Source organism: Manis pentadactyla, chromosome 9 (assembly GCF_030020395.1).
Source record: "Manis pentadactyla isolate mManPen7 chromosome 9, mManPen7.hap1, whole genome shotgun sequence".
Classification (NCBI taxonomy): Eukaryota; Metazoa; Chordata; class Mammalia; order Pholidota; family Manidae; genus Manis; species Manis pentadactyla.
In genome coordinates this window covers 39,624,927-39,638,691 of record NC_080027.1, presented here as the reverse complement: position 1 = coordinate 39,638,691, position 13,765 = coordinate 39,624,927, and the positions used below count along the sequence as shown (strand labels likewise).

The 13,765-nt window shown below is 44.2% G+C and overlaps 1 protein-coding gene across 1 annotated transcript; it reads right to left on the bottom strand.

Annotated features, from left to right (window-relative positions):
* Positions 1–9,294: 9,294 nt before the first annotated feature.
* LIPT2 (lipoyl(octanoyl) transferase 2) lies at positions 9,295–11,250 on the bottom strand. The gene is made up of 2 exons (XM_036929791.2): positions 10,747–11,250; positions 9,295–10,247 (listed from the first exon to the last, which is right to left on the bottom strand). Exons 1-2 carry the CDS (start codon positions 11,210–11,212, stop codon positions 10,018–10,020), a joined length of 696 nt encoding a protein of 231 aa, XP_036785686.2. The 5' UTR covers positions 11,213–11,250; the 3' UTR covers positions 9,295–10,017.
* Between the last annotated feature and the right edge of the window lie 2,515 nt (positions 11,251–13,765).

Below are 13,765 nucleotides of genomic sequence, written 5' to 3'. Positions count from 1 at the left end.
GCTCAGGCTCACCAAGAAAGTCAATGGCAGGGTTTAGACTCAGAATATACTATGTCGATTTGATAATATGGGTAAATGTAGTAACCACATTGTTTTTTCATGTGAAACCTTCATAAGAGTGTATATCAATAATACCTTAAAAAAATACACTATGTCATTGTCTCTCCTTTGCCCCAGCTTATGTCTCTTCTTTCCAAGTCTGTACAGTGCCTCACATGCCCAGAAACTGGTGTCCAGCCACACCTCCCTGGTCTCCATCCCAGGACACCCTTCACTTTCTGGCCACCAGGCCCTCACTGAAATTATTGCTTCCTTGCTGGTGACACAGCTGGCTCCAGAAATGAGAAGCAGCCAGGGACAGCAGAGAAATGAGGGTCAGGAGGCAATGGGTAAGGGAGTTGACACTGGCAGGGAACAACCTCTCAGAGGCTCTGTAGGGAGCCTTTATCAGAACCCTCTTTACAGCCTGTAGCCTTGGAATAATTAATAACAAACTGAGGTCAGCTCTTGCTCCCTTGCAAACAAAGATCTGTTTCAGGACATCTAAGGCACAAACCTTCAATCATATAAGTTCAGATAGTATCTAAGAAGTGCTATCATTTTTTTTTCAATGTACCACACGGAAGTTTTGTACACAATTGCTAATCTTCATGAAAACACGTTACTTCCGTGTTATTTCTGTGGTTATGTATTTTGACCCAGCTACTTCTTTTTCTCAGTCTGGATATCATCTCTCAGGGAAGTTATCCTGACCCTGGGCATAAGTCTCAAATTTCAGTCTGCCTAAGATCACCCTGGAGCTTGTTTTAGTAAAGTAGATTTTGGGTTCCACTCCAAAAATTCTGACTCAGGAAGATCTGGAATGGAGCCCAGAAATGAGCATTAAAAAAAAAAAGATTCCTAAATGATTCTGATTCAGGTGGTTCTTGAGATCAGCCTGAAGGAAAGAGCCCTGGATCACTGAGGGTTCCTTCCTACACCCTGCCCAGGGTCTTGCATTTATTCTATAGGCCTATTTATTACAGTTATCAAAAGTAATTATTTGCCCACTTCATCTACTAGATTGTGAGTTCTTTGAAGATAAGGATTGTTTCTTGTTCTAATAAAATTTTAGAATCACACCACCTTGGAGTTCTGAAAACATTTAGTGATAGAACCTAAGCTGGAAGGACTCTTCAAGTTATCGAGTCAAATTCCTTACCTAAAAATTCCCTATATTTCATTTTTGACGTGAGATTATCCACCTTTTCTCCCACACCTCTAGTAACAAGGAGCTCACTGTACCCAAGAAGCTAGGGATCCGATTGTTAGGAGGTTCTCAAATTTTGACAGAAACTGCCTCTTACTCATTTCTACTCTTTGTTCCTTTTGCCCATTGGAGGCACAAATTTTACACCTAATCTTTGTTCCCTTTTTCAGTCCTTCAGAAACTTAAGGTATATCCTCCACTTCCCCTTCCCTGAACTGAGGGTTGGGCAGGAACCTGTCAAGGAAGGCAAGTGGCTAAGGGGCTATCAGAAAGTGGACTGACCTGCTTCATCTTCCCATCTGTGCTTTGCAGGCTTGCTGTGTGGCTTAGGTGACCCAATATGTGTGCTACATGCCAAGAGGCGGGCCCAGTGTGATACATGTGCTTAGTAAATGGCAGCTTCTATTGTTGTTATGTGAGACAAGGAAGGATGAAACAGAATTCCTGACTTGGGGAGACCATAGCCTATGAAGGACCCTCAGGGAACTCTGCAGTCCAAAGCAGTCAGGGCCAAGGCTCTGACATACAGGGAGGGTGAGGGGTGGGCTGCCTGAAGGGGTCAAAGACTCATGTAGAGACTCATTTAGAGATACTCCTCTTTCAAGTCTTAAGTGCTTAAGTGCTACCTTCTTGGTAGGGCCTTCCCTAGCCATCCTATTTACAAATCCTACTTCCTCCCTTCTCCTGCCCTCCCTAACTCCCTTCCCTGCCTGTTTTCCAATGATAGCTAACATCATCTGGTATATATATAACATCATCTCTTTGGATGACACGTGTGACTGGAACTCGTGACATCTTTCCCTGGCTCCCCTCAGTCTCCTCTTGGTAAATGGAACCATCGTCCATCAGTTCCGTTTGTTTTCTTTATAGAACTCAACCCAGTCTTCCATTTACCTGTGTACTAATATGGTGTCTGTCTTTCCCATTTGGCTATGAGCACAATGTGGACACAGACCTGGTGTATCTTTTTTACAAAGAATACACAGGATGTAAAATATTGTCTGTCTAGTAAATGGGAAAGAAGGGTTGGGAGGTAGGGTGAGCATGGATGGTATCTTCCAACAGTCTCAGAAGCCTGAGTCACCAGGGAAAACACAGCATGAATCACAGAGGAAGTTTAATGGGCACATCAAGTTATTTTATTCCATTACTATTCAGGAGCCTGTCTCTGGGTTTCTGTGATCTCATCAGCTTGACCTGTCAGCTTGACCCTTAGAACTCTTCTTGTTCTCACTTTGTTTTCACCTTTCTCCTGCCTCTGCAGGCAGCACAGGGCAATGGCAAGAGCCCTGAAAGAGGCGGAGGATAGAGAGAGTGGACTCAGGAGGCTGCAGATGTCAGTGGCCTCTTCCCCATCTCACACTCACACATGCTGTGTCCTGAGAAGCAGGGTGGCACAGTAGTCCAGAATATGGCCTCTGGGGTCCAACAGAGCTATGTTTGAATCCTAGCCCTGTCACTGTTGGCTATGAGAGCTTAACCACTCTGAGTTTTAGTTTCCTTATCTGTAGAATGGGGGTTAAATACCTACATCATGGTTGTGTAGATTAAAATATTATATATAAAGTGCTTCATGTGGTACCTGGTACATAGCAAGTGCTCCATAAAGAATAACTATTAATGAGGGCATGTGTGCTCATGATCAGGTAAATATGGACTTTTGAGTCTCATGGTTTAAACAATAAGGGCCATGAGAATGCAGAAGAAAGTGGGGTCAGTGAGGACTAGCATTTGAAGAAGAGGTGGATGTATCAGTCAGGAATCTTAGTTGTAATAGGCAGGAAACCCAACTCAAACTGTCTTAAGTAGAAAGGGGAATTTATGGGCTCATGTAATTGTAAAATCCAAAGGCACTGGCTTCAGGCATGGCTGGATCCAGGAGTGCAGGCAATGTCTTCAGGGAGCTGTCTCTTTGCATCTTTAGGTCTACTTTTCTTACATTGCCCCATTCCCAGACAGGATCCTATGTTGTGGTAACAAGATGACTGCCTAGAGTTCCATGTATACAGTCTATCCTGAGAGTAAAATCAGTAGAAAGAGCTTCTTCCCTCCACAACTCTGCTAACAGAAGTCCTAGGTCAGACTCTTATTGTTCCAAAACAGTCCTAGTGCCCAGCCCTGCACCAATCACAGAAGCCAGCAAAAGAAGCTGGTAGGAACATCATTGCTATTCAAACTATATAAACTTGGGTGGGTGATGGGAGTCAAAAGGTACAGACTTCTGGTTATAAAATAAATAAGTCATGAGAGGATATGATGTACAGCATGATGACTACAGTTAGTAATACTATAGTGCATATTTGAAAGTTGCTAAGAGAAAAGATCTTAAAGTTCTCATCACAAGAAAAACAGTTTTGTAACTATGCACAGTGACAGATGTTAACTAGAATTACTGTGGTTATCATTTTGCAATATATACAAATATCAGATAATCATATTGTATACCTGGAACTAATAGAATGTTATATGTTAATTATAACTCAATAAAATAACAACACTACACTTAAAGTTGGTGGGAGGTGGGAACATGATTCCCTAGGGAAATGTGGATGCTATTATCAGAAGTTGGGCGAATGGCTGTACATGTTGAAACAATAAGTGTCCTGTACAGTGGTCTTGGAAAACAAATATGACTAGGAGGGAGGAAGTTACCTGAGATTCACAGCCAAGCAAAAGCATGAAAAGGGGAATATGTGTGCTGCGAGCATGGCTCACCCATTTGGGGCAGAGGGAGCAAGCACGTTCTGTGGCATCCTAGAGAGAAGTTCTGGGTCCACATGGGCTTGGGGCCTGAGGAGTCACAAGACCTGTATGTCCACTCGCTGGGAGTGTGGAACAGGCTGCCTCTGGCAGGGACGTGCTTCTCATCACTGAGGGTGGGCAAGCAGAGATTCCTTGTTGGAGTGACTATCAGAGAAGCTTCTCAATGGGCTCTGAGATCCCTTGCATTCCCCAAATCTAAAATTCTATAGTCCAGAAATCAGCTTCTTCCCTATCCCACCCCTTCTTTCTCTTCTAAACTCCTCTCTAAAGAGAACGCTGCATCCTTCTCACTGATATGTTTATAGGGTGTTTGTAGACCTTCTGGATTCTAATTCTGGCTCCTATAGCAAATGAGGGATCTAGGAGGAACCACTTGTCCTCTCTGGGGCTGTTTCCCCCTCAACACAGGACAGGAAGGCTCTCTGATCTCTGGGGCTCCTGCCAGCTCTGACCTTCTTCAAGCCCTCTGTCAAAGACTCAGCCTGGCCTTCTGGGAAGGGACAGGAAGCACCACAGTTCTCAGGCCAACCAGGTGTGTTGGCTCTTCAGGGTCTCAAAAGCACCTTCACTCTTGCTGTCTTGTTCAGTCCTTTCACTTGACCTTGAGGATAGTAGAGTGGAAGTCATAGGGGTGCTGTTTGATGCATGGCCCTTAGAGTCCAGGCTTGAGTTTAAACCATGGACCTGCCTTTAAGGAAATAACTTGGGCAAATCTTCATTTGAGCTGGTTTCCTCTTTTCAAAACATGGCCAGTAGTTCAATCTTGTGGGTTTATTTGCTGTGAAGATTAAGTCATGTGTGTAGAGTGCTTAGAAGAGCCTTGTGCCCTCCTGGGTTGGGCTTGAGAAGGATGAATGTGGTGGAATTGAGTTGAGCTGAATACCAATAACTCCTCACAAGCACCAGCATTTCAGAGAGCATAGTACACCCTTAGTCTATCCTCTGCCTGCAGACTAGGGCTGTGTGTCAGGGTTCTGGCTTGAAACAGATGGCACCCTGAAACTGGGTAATTTGAAAAGAGTATGGAGGAGGGTTTAGGAAACAGCAAGGAGGGATGCAGTATGCCTGGCCAGCAACGGGTGGGAGGGAAACCACCGCTGGACTGAGAGTGTTGGGAGGAAGGGGTTCCTGGCACTGGAGAGGACAGCCCGCTGGAGCTGTGGCCTTTGGTAGGGACCAACTCACACTGACCCAGTGGTGGGAGAGCTGGGGAAGTGCCCCTCTCCCTCCATTCCATTCCCTCCCACCCTCGAGTCTTATTTGAAAAAGCAAAAGAGTAATAATAACCTCAAAGTCCTCAATAGGGTACTAGCTAAATAAGTCATGGAAAATCTACTGAATGGAATACTTCATAGCCATGTTTTTAAATGAGGGTGCTTTTTATATCCTGGTCTGAAACAAATCGCTAAAGTGCAGTGCTGTGCTTATAGTATGTTACCATATGAAAAGGAACATATATAGTCTTATATATGCATAAAATACCTCTGAAGTATATAAAAAAGACCTTTACTCTCATTTAGGCCACTAGGAAAGGGAACTGGGTTTACAGGAGAAAAGGATAGAAGCAAGACTCACATTTTATTGCTACCATTTTGTACCTTTTATATTTTATTCCATGTGCATGCATTACCTATAAAAAAATCTAAGTCTTAAAGGAAATAAAAACAAACTTAAGACATTGAAAAATATAATTATAAAGATTGTTTAGCAATGTGGGAGAATACTTATAATGTGATGTTTGGTTTAAAAGAGTATACAAAATTTTATCCACATAATTAAAAGTACATATAATACATCTGTGATCATGTACTTGAGACACACTCAGGTGAAAGGGATGTGTGTTAGGTGGGAGTGCAAGTGCTGTTTTCTTTTAAACTTTGTAGGTATTATAATACGGTATGATAATATGTATGATAAGTTAAAATTTGGTAAAAAGAAAAATCAGATTTAGATTGCAAAACTCTGATTTCCATGGGGTTTCAGAGAAAGGCTGTTTACACAAAGTGAGATGCCCCTGGTCACACTGCCAGAGCTGGTTGTTTGGCTTCCTGCCAGCCTCACTGGAGGAACAAGATGCTGAGCCAGTCACTGAGGTTGGTCACGTCCTCATGTCTAGCACTTGTTCACTGGCCCCTGGACAATCCATTTGTTTATGGGAAAAAGACTCTGCACAAACAAGAAGAGACTTCTGGAGATGGGAAAGCCAGGGTGTTAAATATCTTCCTTCAGATGCTCAGCTTCCTTCCTTGAGGAAGAGCCCTGGTGGGAAACTAGAGGTGGACTCTGTCCAGGCAGGAGGAGGGCCAGGGACCCGCTGCAGTGGCCTGAGGGATTCCAAGACCCAGCCTCAGCTGAACTTGGATTTTCTGCTCTGCATCCTCCCAGCTCTGCTGACCCACCGTCCACCTGCTTAGAGGTTTGTCTCTTCCAGGTTGCCTGGCGTGCCCGCCCTTCAGAGGCAGCTATAGAAGAGTGGAAAGACCTAGCCTGTAGCTAGAGACTAACTCTGCCCCTTACTGCAAGATCTTAAACAAGTCTCTTAACCTCCCTGAGTCTGTTTTCTCATCTATAAAATAACTATCTTGCTGCACTGCTGGAGGAGTGAAATAGACCATCATGTTGTCTTGTTCTGGCCCCTGACTACTTCCGTGCCACCACTTCTCAGTCCCCTTAGCCGTGCCTCACATTCATCAGTTCTCTGCCCTCCTCTTTTCCCTCCCTGGGCTCCACAATTTAAACCATCTCTTATCACACCCATGCTGCAGTTCCATGTACCCAACTGCCTAGTGGCTCTCTTCTCTGGTGTCTCCCACAAGTATCTCCAATGGATTTATCTCAAACTGAAATAATTATCTTCCTCTCTAGACTTAGTTGTCATCCTGTGTTCTCCACCCCAGGAATAACTCTAGCGTCCACCCAGTTGCTCAAGCCAGAAACCTGGGGATTTTCCTTGACTCTCTTCCAACATTCATGGATAACAGCAGCTGCAGCCATCTTCTACCATGTGGCTTGGGAAACAGAGAAAGCTGGGCTGAAGCAAGATAGAATGAAGCAAACACATTAAGAGGCCTGGCAAAGAATAAGAGAGAAAAGGCTACCTGGGTTCCTAAGGGCTACATGCTCTCATTCTGTTCCTGAGCCCAGCACAGCCCCAGCCTTGAATTTTATGAGACCCCCCCCAATACCTTTTCACATAATGCCCCTGTTGTCTTTTTAATTTTTTTGGCTTAAGTTGTTTTGAGTTGGGTTTCTACACTTGCAAATATAAGAGTCCTAATTAATGTAAATGTTGGATCAGTCAGAACAGGTTACCTTATGCTGTGGTAATGAACATCCCCCACGTTTCAGTGGCTTAACTCCACCACCTATCCAGCAGCAGCATGGGGCTCTGCTCTTTGCAGTCCCGCAGGAAGGAACCACCCTCTTGAATGTTGTTGGTTACTGTTCCAGAGGGAACCAGGAAGGGTCTGACACCAGCTCTTCACTGCTCTAGCTCAGAGGTGCATGTTACCTTCATTCATAACTCATTGACCAGAACAAGTTACCTGGCTCAACTACAAGGGGGGCACCAGGTGTAGTCTTGCCACATAGCTGAAATATTTGGTGGACAATGTTAGTGACTACCAGACATTTCCTGCTGCCTATTCTGTGCCAAGCCTTATGAAACTGAGCCTTGGGAAGGTCAGGTAACTCAGCCACCACACCATGCAGTATGATTCTGTGATCCAGGATGGACAGGCCGCTGAATGAGACAATGTGCTCATGGGGACTAACACAATACCTGGTACTAAAAATACGTGCTGAGTAAACATTTCTTTCCCAGGCTCTGGAGGCACTGAAGAAGTGGCTGTATGGTCACTTATTAGGGTGGAGGGGTTAGCCAAGTACTAGATGGGTAGATGCTCAGCCTTCCAACCATGAGGATCCAATCCACTTCTCCTGTAATTATTTCCCTTCTTGGCAGTAATACTTCAAGGTAATTATCAACTACTCTCACCCGCTACACTCCTAGTACAGCACTGTTGGCTCCACAGGTGGGAAACAAAAGGCTTGGGAAGGACATGGGTAAATTGTGGGTGGACAAACCACCAATCAACTAAGATTGACTGAGTGTCTGTGAGCTGTAAAACATATTGTCCTGAGCTCCCAGTCAGTGTGCACAGCAGGAAAAATATATGAGAAAGGGGCTTATACTGGGACCTAGACCCAGCTTTGTCATTAATTTACTGTGTGGCCTTGAGCAACTTTCTTCCAAAGTCTTGTACAACGAGGGGACAAGAATGTACCTCTGAAGTCCCTTTCAGCTTGAATAACTAATATACATTATGTGCAGACTCAAAAAACCAAAGCTCAGATGTGGGAAGACTTGCCATTCTTCCACAGAACCCTGGGAGCTCAAAAAGTTTAGATTCCATATTATCTAAAACTGCACTTTCCCATCTGGTAACCACTAACCACATATGGCTACTGAACATCTGAAGTGTGGCTAGTCCAAAATGAGGTGAACCATAGTGTAAAATACATACTAAATATCTGGACTTAGTATGAAAAAAAGATACGCAAGCCACTTTTATATTGACAGTATTTTGGGTCTGTAGGGTTAATAAAATGCCATTACTGTCACATTTCTTTTTACCTTTTAAATGTGGTTACTAAAAAATGTAAAATTTCAATGTGGCTCATATTATATTTTCAACAGTGCTTGTATAAGAGGAAACTGAAGCCCAGAGAGGTTAATGACTTACTTACAGAGCCAGCACTGGAACTGGGTCACCTGACCTCTCATTCACGGCTCTTTCCACCCTAACTTCCTGTGCTAGCCAGTCTTGAAGATGGCTAATAATTCTCATCACCTTTCATCACCTTTTTATCACCCTTGTGTAGTCCCTGCCACACTGACTGAGGCTCACCTATTAGGAGACACTGAAATGACTGTGTGACTTCCTAGGCTGGGTCATAAAAGACTTTGTGGCTTCTACCTTGTTTCATTCTGGCATCACTTGCTTTGGGGTAAGCCAGATGCTAAGTCTTGAGAACACTAAAGCAGCCCTATGGAGTGGCCCACATGATGAGGAACTGAGGCTTCCCATCAAAAACCAGTACCAACTGAGCATATGAGTGAACTGTCTTGCAAGCTGACTCTTCAGCCCCAGTCAAGTCTTCAGATGATAGCTGCCCAACCTGACATCTTGATTATACCTTATAAGAGACCTTGACCTAGAACCTAAGCATCTCCCAAATTCCTGACCCACAGAATATATATATAATGTTATTGTTTCGAAGTCATTACATTTTGGGGTGATTTGTTACATACATAGCAATAGATAATACACAGCCTTATAAACTTAAAGACCTCGTTTAAGAAAAATTTACTTCTCTCTTTGGTGTTTATACAGTGTGAAAAATTATTCTTATCTTTCCCCCAGCCTCTGGCCTACCTTCAGTTACCTAACTAAAAATAGCTGTCAGGCTTGGGGAATCCAACCCAGGAAGACAGGATCCCATTTTATTCTTTGAGGAGTTCTTTCCTTTCTCCCTTTATTGCAGAAAGCTCCCAGGTCTCTTGAGAATGAAAAAGCACCACAATCACCTCACTTTCACCTGGGCCATCCAGAGATATGATTCCTACAAAATCAAAGGAACTGGAGACCAGGGTCACCCAATTAACTACAGTATTGAGGTGGGAATAAATACTTGAGAAATTACACTATGAGTTTGTCTAAGCTGAAAAAATGGTGTCAATAGTAATGTTAATGCCTTATATTTATACAGCATGTGATACTTTTCATAATGTTTTCACATCTTCTATATTTGAGGTAGGTGGGGAAGATAAATAAACCAGGATACATATGGAAACAATGGCTCAGACCTTATGATCTGTTCAAGGTCTCACGGTGAGCGAATGATAGGGTCAGGTCTAAACTAATCTGGGTTTCAAGTGACTGCAATGCAGGCTTGGTGCTTTCCAAGGCAGGACCTCCCGGCTGTGATAACGCGAACGTCCTTCAGTTGGCGCTGTCCTCTGAGATAAAGGTGCACTTGTAGGTCTCCTTAAAGGCCTCAAGGAAAGGTGGTATTATTTCATCCACAGTTATGTGCCTTTGGAGCTCCTTACTCAGGGAAGTGACGCCTGTTCCCACCAGCCCACAGGGCACAATGTACTCAAACCACGTGAGGTCCGTAGAACAGTTCAGAGCCAGACCGTGGGACGTGATGTGCCTTCCACAGCGGACTCCTGCAAGACAAGCCAAAGGGTCTCAGAATAGATACCTCCCCACCAGGGATCCACATCCCCCTCAGTGTGATCAAGGAAGCGGACTAGATCAACTGGCTTTCCAACTTTGTTTTCGACCACCGAAGAGATTGTTCCCAGATCAGGGGAGGAGGGCAAAACTGGGGACAGGTGTGTGGCTCCACAGCGCTGTACTTAGGGAGATTCCAGAAAACGTCCTTTAACACAGATTCCGATTCAAAGAGTTTGAAAAGTAAGCGCTGTTATTGCCCTGATATTGTGATTCATAGGAAGTAATCTGGCAATTCACGTCTCTTAAAGATGACCACTGAGAGCCCTTCTGAAGGCTCTGAATATATCACTGAAGCGCCTTAAAAGAACTTAATCGCAGCGGGTATCAGATTCAAAGCCCGCGCCAAATATACCTCCTCCCGACCCCAGCCTGCGCTCCCTTCCATTGGTCCAGTTCCGCCAGGCCCCGCCCCCTCCCCGCGGCCCTCACCGATCGCGCAGATCTTACGCTCCCCGAGCCAGACGCCGGTGTAGGGCGAGGGTCGCGCGCGGGTGCCGTGCAAGCCCTGGAGCTCGCAGAGGCGCACCGCACACGCCTCCAGCGCCGCCACGTAGGTGCGCAGGCGCAGGCCCAGGCGCCGCAGGTCGAGCACCGGGTGGCAGAGCAGCTGGCCCGGGCCGTGGAAGGTAGCTAGGCCACCGCGGCCTGTGGACCGCACCTCGGCGCCTAAGGCCCGCAGCCGCGCCGCCGCCTCGGGCGTCAGGCCGCCGCGCAGCCCGGCCGTGTACACAGGCCCCGCAGGCTCGCAGAGCAGGAGCGCGCCCGCCTCTGTTCCGGATAGGGCCGCGGTGCCTGGTTTGGCCTGCAGCCGCCGCAGCCAGCGCTCCTGCAGCGCCAGTAGCTCGGCGTACGGCATCCGATTCAGCCATACCAGCTGCACCGCCGGCTGTCTCATCGCGCCGACCTCGGCGTCCCCGGGCCCCGCCCCCTGCCCGGGCCGGAGGGCGGGCCTACAGAGGCGGGGATACGGGGCACTTCGCAAGCCACCGCTAACAAGTGCTTGTTACGGGCCCTTAGAAGCCCAACAAGGTGTGTCTCTGCCATTCATTTCAACAACTAGTATTTAGGGCCTGCTTGCCTTCTGCAGGCCCTGCCCTAGGCATTTGATACAGTGTTGCAGTGTATGGGGAAAAAAAAATCTGTCCTGGGAAGTTTACATTCTTAGAGCAGACAATAAGCAAGGCTTAAAGCGTTAAATAGATACGGCTATTTCACATACTGGTAACTGCTATGAAAAGAAAACGAGTAGGGTAGTGTGTGTCCTAGATAGAGTTCCCCAAGGATACTCTGAGGAGAAGATGTGCAGGTTTACATGTGGGGGCGGGAGGGGTTACTTTCAGGACTATGCCTGTAAAAGAATGATGGGAGCAGAATTAAGCAGAGGGAGACATTGAACTGGGAAACAGCTTAGTAAAGGCTTCAGCCAATCCCAGAGAATGCCCTTAGCCTGGGATGACCTTTCAGAGTTGTTCCAAATTAAAAAAGGGGTCCCAAAATTTATATCCTTGCATTGACCAGTGATAGAGGCTATATCTGGAGAGGAAATAACTTTTGGCAAGGCTGATTCCTTCGGTGGAAGGCAATTCCTAGAGAGGAAGTATGAGCCATGAGCAACCTACTCCCAGAAGCTGGGGCAGTGACTGGCTAGGTCTTGAGGGTGAATCTGGACCATAGCATCCATTTGTTGTACTGAAGTGCCATTTAAACATACCTGAATTCATTCAATAAACTTTTACCGAGTACTAACTATGTGTTAAGCCCATTGCTAGGTGAAGAGGTTACACAAGGCTGTCCCACCCTAATTGCTTATGGAACTCAGGTTTTATGTCCTCATCTGTCCTCTGAATCTGTTTTCCAAGCTGCAGCCAGTGATTGTTCAATGAAAAGATTAAAGAAGAATGTAGAAAACTATAGAGAATAATGTAACAACTTACTGTTTACCCACCATCCAGCCTTATCAAATTTAATATTTTACTACTTTTACTCAGGTATTTCTATTTTTAGACACTAGTAACACTGATTGCTCCAATAATTATCTGAAAGACATTTTGTAATATGGACAAAAGTATCCTAAACACGTATTAACAAAATGAATCCAGCAATCTATAAAAGGACTAAATACATCATGATGAAGTAATATTTATTCCAGGAACGCAAGGTTGATTTGACACTCTAAAATCAAACAATGTAATTCACTGTAAAGGAGGAAAAGCCATATGATTATTTTTCAATAGATGCAGAAAAAGCAGTTGGTAAAAATCAACACCTATTCTGACTAAACTCCCAGCAAACTAGGACGAGAAGAGAAATCCCCCAATCTGATGATGGGTATTGCATTCAAACTGGGTTCAGATGAAAAAGAAACCACACAGGTAATATTTCAATTAAATTTTTTATTTTGATAAAATTGTAGGGAATAATACAGAGATCCTGTGTACCCTTTACCCAGGTTCCTCCAATGGTAACCCTTGCCATTGTCACAATTAGGATATTGATATTGGCAAAGTCAGAATACAGAACATTTCCATCACCATAAGGATCCCTCATGGTACTCTCTTATATCTACACCACTGCTTAACTCCTGGTAACCCTTATCTGATACAAATTGAATCATACAATATAGTAAACTTTTAGAATTGGTGTTTTTTTTTTTTACTCAGCATAATTTTATAGAGACTTATCTGGGTTGTTACATGTATCAGTAGTTCATTAATTTTTATGGATTAATAGCATTACATGGTATGGATGTTCCACAATTTGTTTAACCATTCACCCACTGAAAAATAACTAGGTTCTTTCCAGTTTTCAGATATTCTAAATAAAGCTGCTACAAACATTTGTGTATAGGTTTTCTATGTGAACATAACTTTTCATTTCTCTGGAATAAATGCCCAAGAGTGCAATTGCTGGGTTATGGTAGGTATGGGTTTAGTTTTTCAAGAAACTGCCAAACTGCTGTCCAGAGTAGCTGTACTAATTACATTCCCATGTTTCAGCCATTTGGATAGTGTTTAGTAGTATTTCATTGTCATTTTAATTTGTATTTCCCTAATGACTAATGGTATCGAAGATCTTCTCATCTGCTTATTTTCTATCTGTATATCTTCTTTAGTGTAATGTCTGTTCGTGTGTTTTGCTCATTTTCTAATTCTGTTTTTTACTATTGAGTTTTGAGATTCTTTATATATTCCAAATTCTAGTCCTTTGTCAGAATTGCAGTATGTAAATAGTCTCTCCCGCTCTGTGGCTTGTATTTTCATCCTCTTAATAGGGTCTTTTGCAGATCAAAAGTTTGTGATGGTGGTAAAGTCTAATTTATCCACTTTTCCTTTTATGGATTATGTTTTTGGTCTAAGAAGTCTTTGCCTAACTCTAGATGCTGAAGACTTTCTCCTGTGTTTTTACCCAAGTTTTGAAACTTTAGTAATGATTGTTTCATTTTGTTTTG

Bases quoted from the DNA above. Each gene is read 5' to 3' on its own strand.
- LIPT2 (XM_036929791.2), bottom strand. From the start codon at position 11,212: ATGAGACAGCCGGCGGTGCAGCTGGTATGGCTGAATCGGATGCCGTAC. The intron at 10,248-10,746 runs GTGAGGGCCGCG...CTTGTCTTGCAG, and splicing joins GCGTAAGATCTGCGCGATCG to GAGTCCGCTGTGGAAGGCAC.